The sequence below is a fragment of the Polyergus mexicanus genome, unplaced genomic scaffold (genome assembly GCF_030449975.1).
Source record: "Polyergus mexicanus isolate NDT 795.1 unplaced genomic scaffold, iyPolMexi1.0 SCAF_15, whole genome shotgun sequence".
Taxonomy (NCBI): domain Eukaryota; kingdom Metazoa; phylum Arthropoda; class Insecta; order Hymenoptera; family Formicidae; genus Polyergus; species Polyergus mexicanus.
The window spans coordinates 3,089,172-3,108,743 of record NW_027223335.1 but is presented as its reverse complement, the minus strand read 5'-3'; the positions used below and the strand labels follow the sequence as shown (position 1 = coordinate 3,108,743).

General features: G+C 34.3%; 1 protein-coding gene across 4 annotated transcripts in view; it reads right to left on the bottom strand.

Moving 5' to 3' along the window:
- The window catches only part of LOC138939822 (dystrophin, isoforms A/C/F/G/H), a 413,267-nt gene that overhangs the window by 254,296 nt on the left and 139,399 nt on the right, over positions 1-19,572 (bottom strand). For all 4 annotated transcript variants that reach the window (XM_070308019.1, XM_070308020.1, XM_070308022.1 and 1 more), the window contains 3 exons: positions 4,879-5,090; positions 3,118-3,272; positions 2,226-2,415 (listed from right to left, as the gene is read on the bottom strand). In XM_070308019.1, coding sequence (XP_070164120.1) covers positions 2,226-2,415; positions 3,118-3,272; positions 4,879-5,090 — 557 coding nt within the window. The remainder of the gene's footprint in view (positions 1-2,225; positions 2,416-3,117; positions 3,273-4,878; positions 5,091-19,572) is intronic.

Sequence of the window (19,572 nt, the reverse complement as noted above, 5' to 3'; positions counted from 1 at the left end):
CACCATAATGATATGGGCATAATAATAATACCGTAATAACTTTCTCGAAAATTCGCTAAAGTAAATTTTCCTTCAGAGAATATAATCAAGATAAAAATTCACAAATAAGAATTTACAATGAACTTATAGAATAGATAACTTGCCGAATAGAAATAACAATAGAAAAAGCTAATTTTCATCTAGTTCGAATAGCGACGCTTCTTCCGATATTTTCCTCTAAAATGTAAAAAAGCTAAGTTTTGTAATAAATGGCATATCGTTTGCTCGCTAATAAATATTATACACAATCGATCAAAGTCTCCAGCTCGACGGTATCGCGCATGTTTCTGTCGAATAATAAGTATTTACTAGGCGAGCAAATAAATTGTAACAGACGTTATGCGAATAAACGTGATTTCGTCAACGCATAATTATGAAGTAAAAATTATAACATAATTATAATATCAAAATTGGAGCCACGTTTGCGTAAGGTACTTGTAATCAAATACTAAAGATAAATGAATTTATCTTTAATAGCGAGATACGCGCAGATTGGCCACATAATGTCAATTTATACCCACGAATATTCATCGATTATATTCATCATCAATTGCAATTTTACAACAATTCTCGCGAATATAGCGAGCAGTGATCACGGCATCTCGTTAAAAATGTATTTAATGTTTAGTAATCATTATTATGTACTTGATTTTTTCTTGTGGTTATTTATTTATAATGCCTAATACAATTATAAATGATCTCTCTCGTATAAAAAAATTCGTAACGTCGCATAGAACAATGCTAAGAAAATTATGCAAAATTCTCCACAATTAAATAAACATTACAATCACATGATACAATCGCGAGAGATTTATTCCCTATTTTGTACGAGAGAGCATCATCTCGTACATTCTACACACTCGTTGCAACGTACAGAATGATCGCTTGCAAATTAATGAAACGACCAACGACCGCGAGAAAAAAATCGCAAACGCGTCGGTAAAAAGCGTCGGGGAGTCGCATGAAAAGCAACCGATTCGAATGCAAAATTAAAAGCTAACTAAATAACGGCACGCGAGCGCAGTGACTGCCAGTTGTGGCGAGAAATTTTACCGGGTGCGTCGGCACCCGGCGAAAAACAAGCGGAATAATACGCGAGTGTATACGCCCGAAAGCTTAAATCTTCGGATGCGAAATCTGGAAATCGCGTATAAAGCGGGAAAACACGTTTCGTGCGTAAAGACTAATGGTCTGCGTTATATCGATACTCGATATCGTGCTCCTTCCTTTTTTAATAGATATGTCGATACGTGCTCGCGCCGATTGGCCGGCACACACGCTTTTATGGCAATCGGTCAAAAAGTTGTAAAACCAACTGTATCGAAAGACGCGCGACGCAGAAAGGTCTGAAATCGACGCAATGAACACTATCACACGCCTGGCTCGAATCGTATTAAACTCCAGACAGGTCTCACACGTCCCGTGCAGATCGATAGTAATAATTTTTACTCTCTGCCATGAGTATCTGACAAAATACGCGATATAACTTGTTCGGTTACATGGCAATTCTTTAAAAATATTATAAAGTATCGAGAAAGAAATTTCAAATTAAATCGTTTAATAACGAAAACGAAAAGATACTCTCAATTCACGATATATAAATAAATTTGTAATGAACTGTCAATAAAGAGAATCGACATGTATTTAAATGTTATCTTGTTTTTAATGGTCGATTTAGAGTCTATTCAAAGATTAAGGTCGATTCACTTAGCCTGATAATGCTTTACGAAGTCCCCTTTAGAACGTGCAACACGTGAGAACACACGCGACTTTCTAGACGCGATTATACGGTTAAACGCAACAAGTAAATAGAAGCATTAAGGAAACTTTGTCTCGAAAGAGAGAAATAGAGAGAACATAATTTTCGTGCTATTAAATCGGCAACATTTGCATGTGAGAGTCTGAATTCTTCACACGCATAAAACTATTAAGCGTAAATAGTCGCGAAAGATAATTAATAGTGATCCAACAATAGCCACGTAAATATGAATAGCTACACATAGATTAAAGAGAAAGTTACTCTGTAATTCTAAAGACATTTTAATTGGAAAAATTCAAAATGTTAGCGATCTCTTGATAACATTTAAAACGATTTGCGGTTAAATTAAATCGAGCAGAAACACTTGCTTTACCAGGGAACCATGTCGGAACTTGTCGCGAAATTTGCGTGAACGTGACAATCTTACCTTAAGCTGATGTTGCGGTCGTCTGAGCGCGCCCTGGTCTCGTCGTCCGCCTAGTCGATCGGCTTCCGCTTCCAATCCCTCCATCGAGGATTCCGCTTCGCTCAACCAGGCCAAGAACTTGTCTAGAGACCGGTCGAAGTTGTGAAGCGAGTTCATCGCGGAGTGTAGAAGCTTTCCCCGATTGATGATGCTAGAAACGGATCGGTCGATACAGTATTACATCCGTGATCTGTAGTTTGATTCGAAGCAAAGTTTCTTAGCTCGAGACTTTATAAACGCGAATGCAAGCACGCGCGGATATGCTATGTGCTCTGCAAAGCTACCTTAGTAACTGCATTATTTTCTTCCGTTTACAAATATTCTCTTGTGGTCGATCTTTTTTTTTTTTTTATATTAAAATTTTCGATCGTTATTGTCTTTCATATGCAATTTTATTATTTTAAAATTATTAACATCATATATTTTGGTAATTAGAAAAAATTATAAATTAAAAATTTAAAAAATTACAACAAATAAATCAAAGAATAAAAATTCATCTACTTGTTTATATATATTTCTTCGTTTTCGTCCTGAATTTTCGTTCAGAAAAATTAATTATATATATATATATATATATATATATAAATTTTTAGAACATACTAGATAAATAAATGTTCAAAAATTATATTCTCGTATGTATATCAAATTTTCAATAGCTCGAATTTATTCAATTAAATTATTATATTTTTAAGTACCTAATCAATATTCCAAAATCCAAAAAAGTTTCACGTTTATATTAATGACACTAAATTCATATATATGATATCGATAAAATCAAAATCATTGCACATTTGAGAAAAATGCTTTAAGAGAGTGCCAAAAACATTTTTACAAAAGAAAAAATTATTGATACCTCGTATTCAGATTGTTGTATCTCTGATTGATCGTCTCCGTCATTTTCTTCACACGTGTAGTATCGTCCTGTTGATAAACAGCTATCAGCTTCTGAGTGAGCTGATTGAAAAGTTCAATGTGGTGCTTATACTGATGCAACTCGGCGTGGAACGACTGCGAGAAAAAAAAAAAGAAACGAGATCGTAAAATCGAAGAGAGTCGGCCAGCGGGCGAAAAAAGGGAACTTATCTAACTCCGGCTTCGTATCGAGTTAGAAGAGGCCGTGCCGCTTTTGCGCTTGAGCCTTGATAAGTCGGCAAAGTTAAATCTTTGCAGGTTCGACTAAAGTTTTACGTCGATATACCGTATGGGATAACTTTTCTTGAGATATCCGATAGGCACTGATTGGTCCCAAACAAAGTTGCAGAGCGCATCGAGAGATAAAAAACCCCCGTATAAATAATGTACATTTTAAAGAGAGCAGACGAATAACGAAAGAAATGCAAAAATAATTAAAAGAAATACTCATAAATGCAAAATATTAACCGCATACGTTATCCCTTCGAAGTAATAAAGTAAGTATTAAGTTAAACTATATTTTCATCTCAAAACTCGTTCGGAAGACACGTCATATTCGGAGAAAGAACACAAACGAATGCATTACATTGAAAGGAGATGCGGCCACGAAAATAAATTATTCCATGAATATCTCATTTGGCTCTTTTGAATCTAAACAGTGCCCTTCGCGCGCGATATGCTTTGCTGGCTGGGATCTCGTTGATTGAGACGTTGGAAAAACTCCGTTCCTGCCCCTCAGCGATTCATTTTTTTTCTCAGAGCACGTTTATACTCTCGTATGCAAAGTGGGAGAGAATTACTAAAAAGGGCTTATTACCGGGCAGATAGATACCGAAGCGTTCGCTCTCTTTAATTCTGCTTACAAATGGGAAAAGTTCGCGGCTTTGGAAAACATTTGCACCCGCAAACTTTGGATATATATTCAGTGCTTGCGTATATAGGCATGCTACATAGAAAAGATTTAGCATTTTTTAAACGCTCCTACATGTATTGTTTTGTGGTAAACACTAACGTAATTGCGCATAATAAAATGTTATGATACAATTCGACATAATTTTCTTATATTATAAAATATGTATATACATAATTTTTTTGTAAGCTATTTTCGCAACACTCATTTATATATTCAAAGAGAATTATAATTCACACATTTTTCTTTGGCGTCGTACAACGAAATAATGTTGATTAACAGATACATCTCGTTCAATACCAATGCATTTCTGATACGCAAAATGAAAAATGCCCTGTCGAAATCTCTCACCGTAAAAATAATATAAAATAAGCCACGCCGTATATATGATAGAAGCAACAAATAGGATGAAAAAAAGAGTGCCTTCGAAAGACTGGAACTTCCATTAAAAAATAAAAATTCCATTTAAACTATGACAAGCTCAAGAGATCAAATACTGTTTGCAATCGCTATCGATACTGCTTACAATAATACTTTGTAATTATATGAATTTATTAACTTTCATAAAAAAAAAAAAAAAAAAAAAATTAAATTCGACAATTATTTATAACACTTTCAATAGTTTAAGCAGACTAAATAGGTAAAGCAATTAACACGTATTCGTACACTACCTCGTTTTTCATCTCAGTATTCACTAAAGATGCTTCTCACGCGTGGTACTAAAAACTCACCAGCTCGAAGGGCTAACGCGGTTACTCGCGCAAAGACGAGAAAGAAGAGAGTTCGACGTACCTTTTGTTCCCTGAGCTGCGCTTCGAGTACGTCGGCGGTATGCCCTACAGCTCGCATTCTCTCGAGTCGAGTTTCCATTCGCGCTAGCCAGACCTCCACCTCATTCCTCTTCGCTTCGTATCGCTGACTGTCTCCCAGCATCATGTCCAGCTGTGTCTTCCTTTGCATAACTTTTGAATTGGTTTCGTCCCAATGTTCCCTCAGCTTTGTGACTGTAACGTTAGAACCGAACGAATAACGAGGTGAGAATATACGTTGAATACGGTGAAATATACATGTATATTCTGCTTTGTGAGAACGAAATGTCAATCATCGCGAGTATTTGCGATACCGAAATTGCGCGAGCAATTTTACCTCGGTTCTTTCAGCTCTTGCAAACTGTCAGCTTCTTTTTACAAAGATTTTTAATTTTTCTAGATTCAAAATACTTTTGAAAAAAATATGGCATCGAATCCTAATTTCTTTTTAAATCACAATTCTGTCGACGAGAGAAAGCGACTCTTTCTTTTAAATTATAAATAGTGCATAATTAATATAAATAAATCAAAATTAATACAATTAAAGATACGTTATATGATTAAGCTTCGAATTATCGAAATAAATCAAATTGATAAGCAGCGAAAGGTTTTTTAATATCGTGAAATATTTTAATGCTATTATATTTGTGTATATGTAATATATTGTATTTTCTTCCTTCGTGTTACACACACACACACACACACACACGCACACGCACGCATACGAAATTTATATAAAATGCCAAATCAGAGATATCACGAAAATAGCAGTATTATTATTTTATAATGTTAAAAAAACGCTCAGATTATTATTTTTTATAAAATTTCAATTCCTGTCCCATTATACCTTTCGCATATTCTTTCAAAACTGAAAAGCTGTGTTGGAATTCGCGAGGTATCAGTTGGAAATAATCCAAGTGGCAAGTTAGACAACACAGCTGAATAAAACAAGCAACAAAAAATGAGGATCAATTTAACATCTGCAACAACAAAAGTCGCACGCGTGAACATCACATGTTCGCGTACCTTTAAGAATGCACCTTATATGCGCAATGTTGCGAGAGCGCATGTCGTCAAACAGCAAGGACACTAAAATGGAAAATGGAATACTGACAGATATATACGTATATATATATCCCTCTTTTATAAAACAAAACTGCCATGGTTCTGTTAATCTAATATACATATATATGATTTCCAAAGGCGATAAAATATTATCTTAATAAAAAAAATGATTGACAGAAAGCTAAAGTACAATGACTAGAATAAAAAAGATAATTTTAATTTCGTGAAAGTTATAATTCTCCTTTTTTCACAATCTTTTTTCACAGCATACCTCTTTCAATTGAGCATAAAATATTTGCTTCGAATATCAAAATGAAATGCTGTAGAAAGCAAGGAGAGGAAGATAGGGATTTTAATAAAAAATATTCTCTTAATATGTCACAGAATTATTTCTCAGTCCGTAAATTTTTAATATAACGGACAAAAAATATATTGTGAAAATTACGAACTTAAAAATAAAAGTTAGTGTTTTTTCTTCACATATTCCTAAAAACTTGCAGGTTTTCATCACCTATCTCTGATTAAACCAGCTGAATTTTTTTCATTCCGTTCAACAATATTGAATTATACAGTTATTAAATAATATAACTTGCTTAATGGTAAGATATTAATTGGATGATTGTAGAGGGACAATATTATCTGTAAGTTAAATATATGCATAGTTGAATGTAAGTATGCGAAACTTAGGCGATCATTCAAGGAGAAAATAAACGTTGTGTCATCTCGCAAGTTGATATAATCCGGAAACTCGTGCATGATCGCGCAATATAGTGAATTTCAGAGAAATATTTATAAGGGACTATACTCGGTGATACATCTCTCTATCTATCTAATATTAATGCGAGAGATTTAAACGACTCGTTGCCGTTATCATATCTACGTTACACTCGATATTTAACAATATGATCTCCTTTCGTGTAATATATTGTATATTATATATTTTTGCATTGTTTAATTTTTACAATTCTGTTAAATAAAGTTTTCATGTTATATAATAAAAACTTTTCGATTAAATACAACAATAAAATTAAAAAATAATAATTTAATGATTCGTGAAAAGTTATAAATGTTAAGCAATTAGATACGAGCCTCAGTTTTTTTAAAATAAATCTAATTAAATACGCGATCGTTTTTTAATATAAACTAAACGAATTCGCTAAAGTTACACTGTTTTTTAACCTTTAATTTGTCACAAAATGTCAATTGTGCTTTTCATACAAAACTCGGGAAATTTTCGCTATTAAAAAGCCAATTAAAATAAATGACGTAATGTTGTAATAAAGGCGCGTACATAACACTTGTTAGGATGTTTAAAATATACGTAATAGAAATAAAAAAAAACTGCGCTTCAATAAGAAGCGGTAAACTGTAACAGATAACGGTAAACTCGCTGTTGAACCCACGGGAACAATTTGCATCGCAAAGGATTCGCCATCTTACATATTCATGTGCTTACTATATTAATAGTTTCCACTATTCCTAAAGTTCTAACTGTTCCGCGTTTAACACACCGCATCATCCATTATTCAAATAAATAAATGATGCGCAATATACAAATACAATAATACAGTCGTGACAAATATCAGCGCATAATTAGAAGACGCGATGAATAAAAATTAAGGAGAACGACGCGTATATGCCGATCTTTCAAAAAGCTCGACTCCATCGCCCCCGTTCCCTGAAGAAGTTCGTGCGAAACGAGGGTATTGTCTGCGTTCCCTCAATGACTTTCAACTCGAACTTATTATGAGAGCAATTCGCCCCCATCAACCCCTATGCACTTCGACCTCCGCACCTTCGAAAGCGGCTCTTAAAGTGTACCTTTCTGCTTGCATGCAAATTACAAGTATTGAGATGGGTTTAAAAGAATTTAAAGGCGGCACTTGCTCCGCTAATTTTATTTAATTCCATTCTAAAGATAATTCGACAAATGCGTCGATGTAGCTTTAATTAATTCTCGATCTCGTTCACGTCAGAGAGAAAATTCGTAAACCTATTAAAATACAATTAAAAAAGCAAAAATTTGCGGGGTTCCATAATTAATGATTAATGTTCTACGTTTTTTATGTTAAACTTTTAAATGTCTTGAAAAATGATTCTTTCATATTTCATAATTATCTTCTATATTTCACTTTTGCGTACTGAAAAGGCAGCTTATAAATATATATCTTGTTAACCAGCCCGAGTATATCATTCCAAAATATATCCGATAACTTTCTAGCGAAGAATCAGTAAAATTCAATAACTGTGTCTAAATCTTCTTGTGAAACGATAAATTGCCTTAAAATAACCGTAACACGAAACTAGCGAGCGATATATCACCCCTCTCACTAGATAGCTCTATGAGAGAGATATTGGAAAAATAATATATGCAGTATCGTGACAATGAGTTATCGGTACACCTTCCAACAATCTCCACCATAGGAAACGCACATGCACATGTTGCGTTAACTAGTACAGATTGCGCAGTCATGTACATATATGCAAAACTGACGAGCGCATATTCATGAAAAAGTTACGAAGTTGCCAGAAACGCATTGTCTATACGAGACTATTAAAATTCACGATATCAATGAAAGATTTGCGAAACTAAAGGCTAAAAGATATTTCTTATTTAATCAATTCATTAATAAATTGTAAAGTTCCAAACTGCACTTTGCCTCGAAATAGAACGCAAGCACACTCTCGAAAGCTTGAAAAGGTCTGGATTAAAAAACTCACTTCATTATTAGTATTTAATAAAACATCTTGCGAGTCGAAAAAATTTATACTTCTAATTTATACTATTTCCAATAGTGTCCCCGTTCGTTAGCTTAATCGACAAAATATGTACTTGACTTAATTTATAATAAAGCAGGAATTGAGTTAACGTAAGGGAACATTTTTCAATACTTGAGTAATAGAGATGAAATGTTTATTAAACCTTAGATATAGATTCGTCTTTCTCTCGTAACTCTCTTATTCCACGACGCTTGATGCATCACCGTTATGTTATGACGAATAGTTAAATGCATTCAAATGATATTCTTACAACATGATAAAATGGGCAATGCGATATTAATTTTATCTCCTACAATGAAATTTCCACTGCATAAATCCGTTATAGTAACTACAATAATAAAGAAAATATTATTCATTAATCGCTTTTCCATTTAATAACCATTCGATGCAAACGTGTCAAAGTTACAAATTATAGCTAATAAAAACTATCATGATATTATTCGTCACCATTACATGACAACTGCGTAATTGGTTCGCGTTTATCAGAGTTTCAAGTATCTTGTTAATCTATACGACGATGTTAAACGTTGTCGAAAATGTTAATATCACAGACAAATCGAAACGCGAATCATCGCGACAGCAGATGCCGTGCCGAATAACGCTCAACTCGCCGTAAACTTCGTTAACTCGACTTCTCCAAAGATTTCTACGGAGCCTTACAAGTGGATTACGTTCGAACGCGGTCCGACGAAGTTAGCTGAAAGTTATACGCTTTGTTCATTGTTGTTCCTCACGGTAGTTTGAAGCCGCGCGATATCTCGATCTCGAAACAAATAAAGATAGAGTTGCTCAGCTAACGAAAGGTAGCTAGCTACGACGCGGCAGCGAGTTAATTTAATCCGTGTATTTGAGTTTAATAAGCTGGCGCGTGATAATGCTTCAATCCACTGTCAGATTTTGAAGAGAGAGAGACAAGTATTTGTCACAAATATAAATTTAGAAAGATATCGATTTATCGATATTTTTATATTAATTAATTTACATTTCGTCAACTATATTTAAAAAAAAAATACGAAGAGGGATAGAAAGAGAGTTCTATTTCGTTCTATATAAATTATGAAATGTATAAAACTTTTTAATAAATGTTGATGTACGCACGTGCTATTAAAATTTTTTCTTCGCAATACGATATCGCAAAACGTCGACTATGTAAAAATACTCTCTCCGTTTTCTCTCGCGCAAGTTAAATAAAAATTACAAACCACTGACAGCTTTACAGTCTTACTCGCATACCAATGAGAGATTAGAAAAACCAAAAACTTTTAACGTTAAAATTCAAACGCGCTCTGGCAAGTTTTTTTTCGGTTTACTTGCTGCCGTGGGGAAAATTTCAACTAAACTCTCGGGAGAGATTTTGCGGTAACGATCGAGCAAAGTCCTGCATACATAATTATATACTATTAAATACATTACGGAAATTTTCAAAAATTTCGCAATATTATTCTGCTAAAGATAAATTAACGAGAATATCAAAATACTCAAATATACAATATAGTAGGAACATCAGAATTATTTTTCATAAAAAATCAGAAATTTATATAGAAAAGAATAAATCGCGTTTATACGACAAGCATTTATAAATGACAATATATAGCAGGAAATACAAATATGACAATTACTGAGAGATAACTAAAACCCAATATAATATATAATACTGAATAATTCATCATTAAATTTCAATCATGGTAATATTAGCTTTAATCATCGAAACATTACAAAGGGATTATAAACCGCATGTGTGATTATCTACTTCCGATCAATACACTGGATTGCATACAGAAATATCCGGTATACGGTAATAATGACTCATTCGTTTAAAAGCTCTCTCTTGTCTCTCGTACACATTATAATTTATATAGACAAAAGAGAAAAGATAGAATATTAAAGTTTCTCAACAATCATCTTCTATATTACGTAGACTTCGACTTTTTTTCTTTCCTTTCAAGGTAGAATAGATGATCTTACAGACACGTTAACCATCATTCCTAACCGATCTGATAACTTCGCAAGAGGCGATAAGGATAACGAAGACGCACTACAGGAAAGAGCGAAGAATAATAGGAACCGGAAAGGATACGATGGATTGAAGAAGGTAAGGTAGAGACAACGGTAGAACCAGACGGCGCACAAAACGCCTGCGGTAGAAAACTTCACGCGAAATGGAATTTCCAATAAACTTCAGAAGTCATCGGCTCGAAGCCGTTTTCGATCGCGCACGATTCCTCCCCGCTTCCATTACCGGTGCTGCAGACACAGTTTCTTTTCTTCGCTGTTGCGGGACGAAGGGATGAACGTGACGAAGGGCGAAAAAACGGCGAAAGAGAGCCGGGAGTTGGAAGGCGCGGAAAATCGCGGCCTCTCGGAATGAGAAATTGCGAGACACACAACCGGCGCGGATACGCGAGACGCGTTTAAAGCAGTTGCGTTTTCAAGCCTTTACGCGAGATTTCGCCTCGCGAGTCACTTTATAACTCGGCGTTCGCCAACACTCGACGCACCACCTCACCTTACATTCTAAGGGAATCACACGAGGGAGAACAACGTCCTTATTGTGCACGAGGAAAACCGACCAACGCAACAGCACAATATATACGTACTCTCGGTTCTTATCTCTACATGAGAGACACGCTCGCGTCAATAAAGGATCGTCTTCGCCGTCTTCATGAACGTCTCCAGCGACAATCGCGAGAATTTACATGCATAATTCTGACTCTTGTGCGTGAGAAACAAGACGAATGGGGCGAGAGAAATATTTTATGTGTGGAAAAAAAAAAATTTACAAAGCACGATGCATTTCCATTTTTGAGATTTCTTTCGTATACGATCGTTGCGGCATGTTACGACGCTCAGGAAATGCATATTCTTATTTTGTCTTTATGTCTCAGCGGACAGATAATAACTTTGCCGAGCATGTAGAAGAGCGGAATCCACATGTATAGCAAATGCAATGTGCTCTTTCTATCTCGCAACGAGATGCGTACATAAATCGATCGTAATGCAGAAATTCCTTTCGTATTTCTTTCTTAGTGACATTTCTCATTATATCTGTTTTACGTATATGACACTATATATATTATAGAGATAAACATAATCCTGAAAATCGCACTCAGTTTATACAAGCAGCACACATAATATAATCCAACATTTGATTTTTCACTGCTACTCGTTCTCTCTCGTATTCTATACTATATTATATACCCTGACACCTAGTAATTTCTATTTTTCGCTCATCACGTATTATTAGAAAATTTACTTTTAAAATTTTCGAACGCTTACCGTTAAACTGACTCTACACTCTCTGCCCGCCTTACAGGATTTTTTTTTTCTCTGTGAAACGTAACAGCGAGAGAACCACGATTTTAGAGAATAAATGGCATATTATAAAGCGACGTCTCGACGGAATAGAAGTTAGTCGTATGCATGTCCACGTGACCATCCTCCAACTCTAGGCACCAAAAACTTTTGCAATATTCTCCGCGAAATTTCATTATAAATACATATATACTAGAGCAATGCATACGTAGCTCATTACTACTAATGCACCACGGATCTAGACTCGTTGTGAGCATATGGCGACTATTAAATGCACAGGAACGCAGTCTGTATAATAAACTGTGGAAAGAAATAAGAAACATTTACAACAAAAAAATTATAATATTGAAAATTTTTAAATTATGCAATGCGAATAAATATATATGTGGTATCATCTTTATTTAAGAAACGAGGTCGCATCCAATAGTAATGTACAACGACAGTCTTCCATCGTTAAATTATTCCCGTACAGACACTGAGACCAGGTTTTTCGTAACAAGCTGTCTTCTGCAAGCTTCCTCCTTATTGCGAGAGTAACTCATTGACGTTGCCTAAACCGTCGCGGCTATATTTCAATCTTTTTACTCGGCGCGTTCAATTAACTCGGGTATAAATTTCAACGTTACACACGATATATATCCGAGCATTACCAACCCTTTTACTTTGCCTTTAATAAGATGCTCAGTTATTCTTTAATAATAGTAAATCACTCTTTTTACGGCGTTAACATTCCCGTAATGTGAAAATCCCGTATCACGACGAGGCGCGCTTATTTTTTTCGCAGATGATTGATCGATACAACACCGGTGCCGCGCCATTCGCCGGAATTGCCGTGTAATTCCTGCAAATTGTTTGCAAATTGCGCACTATTACCGTCCACAGATTAGAAATGGATAACAATAGCGAGAATTACGACATACGTTTCGCTCTTTAAAAAAAGGCGCGATTAACAGAAATCGTGTATTTTTTTTAGCGAAATTAAATTGCGATTGGTCTATCATATCAGAATTTATATAAATATTTTTTAAATAACTAATATTTTTATTTTAACAAAAATACATGCTATTTAGATATTTTTTCATGAAATATTTATATCAAACAATTCTTCTAATATATGAATTTAAGAGATCATCAAAATTCATGTTCGCGTGAATTAATTTGAGAATCGATTATACACGAAAAAGTATATTATTTCATCAGAATTCTATCGTGTAAAAAATATACTACTGACCCTCCCTCTCAATCCCTTTAAAATTACAATCAGCAATGCATAATACACATATTATAATTATTTCCAATATAAAAATTTCTCTTGCAAATCTTTCTTAAAATCACTTGCTTTATTTAAACCGATGTTATATTCTTTTGTTATTTTAAACCACGTATTATATCAAGATACGATATACAAATAGAAAAGAGAAGAAAAACAGGAACCAACATCACTTCGCTTTTATCGAAAATGAACTTTTTCAATATAAGCTTTGCAATCATAATGGCAAGCTTGGATTTCATTACTTTATTACTTCGTTATACAATGATCGACATAAAATCTCGTTTCTTCTTTGATATTAAAAATAAACTTCAAGTAAAAGTACATCGTTTGTGTTTTATACAAAAGCTACTTTCGAGATTGCTTAATCTAACGATTGAGGATTTATCATGTTTCTCGAAGTTACACATAACATTTTGAAGAAATTTCACTTGAAATTTCGCACATGCAAAGCACGCAAAAATATTAATAATAAAGCACCCACTTATATATCATGTATTATCATATACTTGGCGTCGCCATTCATTTTTCTCAGTTCCTAATGCTTTATGTAAGGAATTTGCAGAACAGCGTGTCGAGATAGTATTAAATCGATTTCGCTGTTGAGCTGAATGCTCGATGCATCCAATGGAGATTCGCTGAAACAGGATGTCGACAGATTTCACGAAAATCAGAGGGCGACTAATGCACCAATGCTCCGACTGCCGCGTAACCCTGGGAACTTTCAGTTGGTTTTAATGCGATTAAGCCATGGAAGGGGCCACGAGGTAAATCAACTCTCTCGCAGTACTCTCTATACGAATATCCCGAGACACAGTCCGAAGAAGGACCAGAATATATAATTTCGCAAAGGCCGGCGCTATGTACCCAGCGGAACTCGCGGAATTAAGATCAAAGAAGACCACCCGGGATATTTTTCAGAATTTGAAATGTAGGAGTTTCGAACTGGAAGATTAATAATCATCCGTCGTTTACGACTTTCCCATCCCGGAGTTGTCAAAAGAAAAAAAGAATAGATTAACAACGACGTTGTTGAAAACAAGAGCGAACATTAGCAGCGACGAACGGTTAATTACGTACTTGTATAGCCCAGTCTGAAGCTATCTTTCCTCTGCTGTCCGACAACAGTGTGCGAGCACTGTTTCGCGACTCTGTAACTGCGAAAGTTCGAACGGTTGATGTTGCAAAGAGTTCAAAACTAATTAAAGCCGCGTCATCCGACTTTATGAAGAATCCTGTGCTTCGCTGCGTGACTGCGCGAAGAACTTCTTAATTTTGAACGATATTAGCGACGCGTATCCGTCCATATTTAATCTACGTTGACAATAAAGATGAATAAATTTGATTTAAGGCGAAGTAGAAGTTATCGATTACATAATGTTCTGCCCAGCCTTGGGACAAACCCTTTCAATCGAAAGAATTTTTAATTAAAACGCTTAGCCGACAGCCGGCAAATATGATATTTCTCCCGTCTGCATCTAGAATGATGGAATTTTTAATTAAGGCGGAACATTGTTAGAAATAATATTCGAGGACATTAGAATTAGATCGAATATATCTATTAATTAAATTCTAAGGGGGGAAATAAGAATAATATCTTCGAACAAAATTTGTGAATCTCAATAACATATTTGTTATGTTTACGTTAAAAAAAAAAAAAAAAAAAAAATTCAATGCAAGATATAATATTGAATCTTCAATTATACATCATTCTGTCAAAAGATCGAAAGATCGATTTTAAAATCCCAGATCATTATTCAAGCTAAGTATCTCTGAATGTTGATTGGAAATGATAATGGTAGAAAGTGCCACGATCGGAAAATGTTCGTCTCTGGATGGGAGATTCGTACGGGTAAAGACGTGGTACAAAGTCGGACACTATTGCCAAAAGCGCGAAAAATATCTTTTTCCTAGCCTCGATCCCTCGTTAAATCCGCTCATATATCGCGTAGAGCCATGAGATTTTTAGTTTCAAGGTAAGGCGACCGTGAACGATATTCACCGACGTCATCCCACGACGTCTCCTACGAATTTCTGTTCGTTTTCTGATCGCGAGTGAAACGACGTGGAGCGAATGGGCGATACGGGTATCGAACATGGAAATTGGGTGGCCTATGGAATGGTTAGTTGGTAGAGTTAGAGAAAGAATAAAAAATGGAACAAAGAGAGATGGAGAAAAAGAGATAAAGAAGAGAAATGGAAGAGTGACAGAAAAGGCGAATAATGGGTGGCCAAGAGAGAGAAGGATATTTCATGATCGCGTGCTCATGTGCCCGGAGATAATTTTCGCATGTCGAGCGGCGATTCCGCGGCGATTTTGCCGCTTCCGATATCTATTGCAACGCCAAGATTGCGCATTGCGCAGTTTGTCTTCTTTATTGGTCGATGGAGTACGAAAAAAAATACGCGAATATTATATCAGATAGAACGATAAAATAATGTTATTTCGCCATTCGTCATCTATCCAGAATAATCGCCATTCAAAACGCGAATCATTTTGCATTGGTATAATCTTGATACAATGGACGAAAAATTCGTGACACGAATTTTGCATTTATTTCTATGGTATTACTTCCAAAATAAAAGATACATTTTATATGGAAAATGTATGTTTCGTACGAGTTTGCTTCTATTTTATACGTGAAAAGCGAAAATCATAACTCGATCCTACAAATGTGTGCATCACTGCCCTAGGTAGAATAAGCCACGATATAATGCTTCGCGAATGAAAACCCGGATAATAAGTTGTTTCTGCAATACTACTAGTGCGTCGGATTACCGGTCTAAGGCTCTTTCCTCTCATTTGCTCTTGCTTAACGAACCAGATGTTCCGTCCTTCGTTTACAAATTATACTCGTTTAGAAGAGCTTTAGAAAAACTAGATCAAAGAGTATGTAACTTTCATAAAAATTCACATAAAAATAATAAAAATGTCTCGTATTAACTAAAATCACCTCGCGTATATGTTGCGTAGATACAACTTTACTCGTGTAATATAAGCTGCTGAATTTAAAAAAATAAACTTGGATGCACAGACATGTACATCAAGAACGATATAATAATATATAGAGTGAAAGATAAAATAATTCATGCTAATAGTATATGTTTTGCATATAATTTCGTGTATAAAAAATATTATCCAGAATAAGACACTATAAGTTGATTTATATATTTTAAAGAAAGGGATTTTTGAAACTTTTTTAGTTCTGCAACATATAACACAAGTAATAACCGATATAAATGTAATTTATGATATAATAAAGATGAAAAAGAACGAACATAAAAATAAGAATGACAGTAGGTTCTATTGCCTGCTTAGAGAGACAAGATATATGCGACAACAAAATAGCCGCTTTAAAAAACGAGAGGCAAATGATTGAAAAAACGAGCAAAACGGCAGATCGGATCACCATTTTAATTGGCTCTCTTCATCTTGACAACCCTATGCTTCTTCTAAAACTACATTTGCACGGAAAGCGGATACTTTCCATGCTAATCGATGCGATGTTAAGTAGCTTCTTTGCATCTCACTATCCTATCCTTGTTCCTTTTATTCAACTTAGGCGACTCAACATTAAAAATTACCACAACAAAATCAACGTTTAATCGTTAATTAACATACAGAAATTTATTTAATGATACATAATGGCATAATGTCAAAAATAAAATTAAGCATAAAAAATATGACAGATATAAGTTTGTTTTTTTATTCATAGATGTTTTTACTTTATCAAAAAAAAAAAAAAAAAAATCACAAACACATAAACTAAAATATAACAACGCTATATAAAGAAGAGAGAAGAAATATATTCCATTTGTAAGCGAGATTTCAATTTTGCTGTAAAGTATGACACATTGTTCAGGAAAGTGCTGTAACAACGCTTTTATGGTATTACCCAAAAACCTCGCGGCATTGAAAAAGCGCTGTTGTTCAAATTGATTGCTAATGGCAAAAAGCATTTATGAAATATATGTAGTCTCGTTATAAATTTTTATTTTTGTCTCTATTAAAGTTATAATTCGTATTTTACTATTACAAATTTGAAATTTTTCTTTAACCTGCCACGTGATACGTTTAATGAAATTTTTATCGTCCTCCAAAGTAATGCGCTAGTTATATATTATTGCTTTATATTCGACATCGTGGATGACTTACCATCCACGTGAAAGTCCCTTACCAATTTTATCGTAATCTATCTGAACTTTCTACCCTTTTCTTTTCTTAGACAGACGGCGTAGACGTGACACGAAAACAGCAAGTAGCTTACGTATACAGACGCGGCGAATAACCTTTTGTCCCTCTCAAGAAGGAAAGTCATGAGATTTTTCTCCCTGGTCGTTGTTAACGAGGTCCCAATTTCCGAAGGCGTGCCTGTCGGATTACTATCTATCCCCGTGACCAATTTTCGATGAATCATGCGCGCAAAAATTTTTGAACGTGTCAGGATACGAGAAGAATGTGATCAAAAGTCAAAAATGTTCGAAAATAAGTATGATGTCGATATTTTCCATGGACAGTAGTACATTTTTATCAAGCTTACACAATTAAAACGCTCTCCTCAAACCACGAGTTTCGTATCTCTCGATGCTTTCCATTAATAACAATAACAATAAAAGATTACTATAAAAGAGAGAAAAAAAGAATATCAGTTAAATATAATTAAAGAAAATACAATTTGAGCTGGTCGCGTGTGCCAAAAATTGATATCTGGATTATTATTATACGAGTAATGGTAAAATGGTGAAATGTGACAGAGCAACGCTTAAGACGTAAAAAAACAAAGTATAATACGGGAGTACAAATGTTTTTTGCCTTGATGTTTGCCTTCTCGTTACTACGTCTGACAGTGATAAAGTCAATCTACTGAGGAAGGCAAAGGCATACATTGGGTTGGCTTTACACGCAATCGTAACAGCGAGTTGTAACGTTTGCACCCCTCGATGCAATGCATAGACACGCGCTATCCTTTACTCTAGTGCAGCTCATTCAACCCTTTGGTTGCGAGTGTAAATTGTTGTCGTGGCACCTATCCGAGAACGCATGCGAAAACGTCATTCGTTCTAAAACTCATTCTTTCGAGCTGTCTGAATGCAAATGTTCATAACATTGAGTTTCGCTCTAGGGCCAACGGGAAATCCGATAAAATATACAGATATCAATAATTTCAGGAATATTTTGAAACGTATATAAAACTTTCTTTCACATATAGATACATATTGAATTAGATGATAGAATATTATCTAAATTAAATTTTTTTATGGTCACATTTTCTAACTTTTGTCTTTTAACTTTTGTGTGATAGAAAAGATAAATTTCAAATATTCTAGAGATCACTTTAGGAAAATTGTCATATGTCATTTATAGTAAGATCTGTAAAATCCTCGATTCATGAAATACATATTTTTATCGATTTGTTTTCGCTGTGATTAAATTAAATTTTTCTAAAAAAAAACGCGAATAAAAAGTATGCGCCGCGCCAGTCTTCCAGACCAATCTCTCATTAAGGATTAAAAAAAATATACGAATATACAGAAAATTAAATAATTCAGAAATTCATGCTTCCTAATTAACATTATACTATATTATAATTTTTCATAATCCGAATCTTCGCTTTTAATAATAAAAGATATAAAAACGTTTTAATAAAGAATGGTAATTAAATGAATGCTTAATATTACGCGTAAAAGAAACTTTAATATATATGTATATAATAAAGCAATAAAGTATTGAAAATTATAAAATAAATAGAAACAATGCAATTTTAATGATAATAATGCAGTAATAGTTTGCTTCTAAAGTTAATTACAATTGTCAGATATGCCAATTAATCAATTTTATTCTGTAACTTCAAACTTATTGTCAGAGTTTGTTCATACCGCGTGTTACAAATTCCCTTCAAATAACATAAACTTTCATTATAACAAGCAATATTATCTCGCGATATCTCTGGTATTCTAACGATTTCATCTTGTTGCTAGAAACTATAATTTCCATAATTGTCAAGAAATCCCTGAAAAACTGTTATAAGGAATTTTTGTAATATTGTTCAGAGTGAAGATTCTATTAGTACATAAGACGATTTTACGATACGACCAGTAAATATTATCATCAGAGAAAAAGCTAAGAAAATATATATATAAATACGCATATAGCCGTCAACTATATTTAAAACATGATTTGACGCATGTGTCTACAATTCTCTTTGACAGTAACAACTCTCAGTTATATTCGAGTAATATAACTGCAAA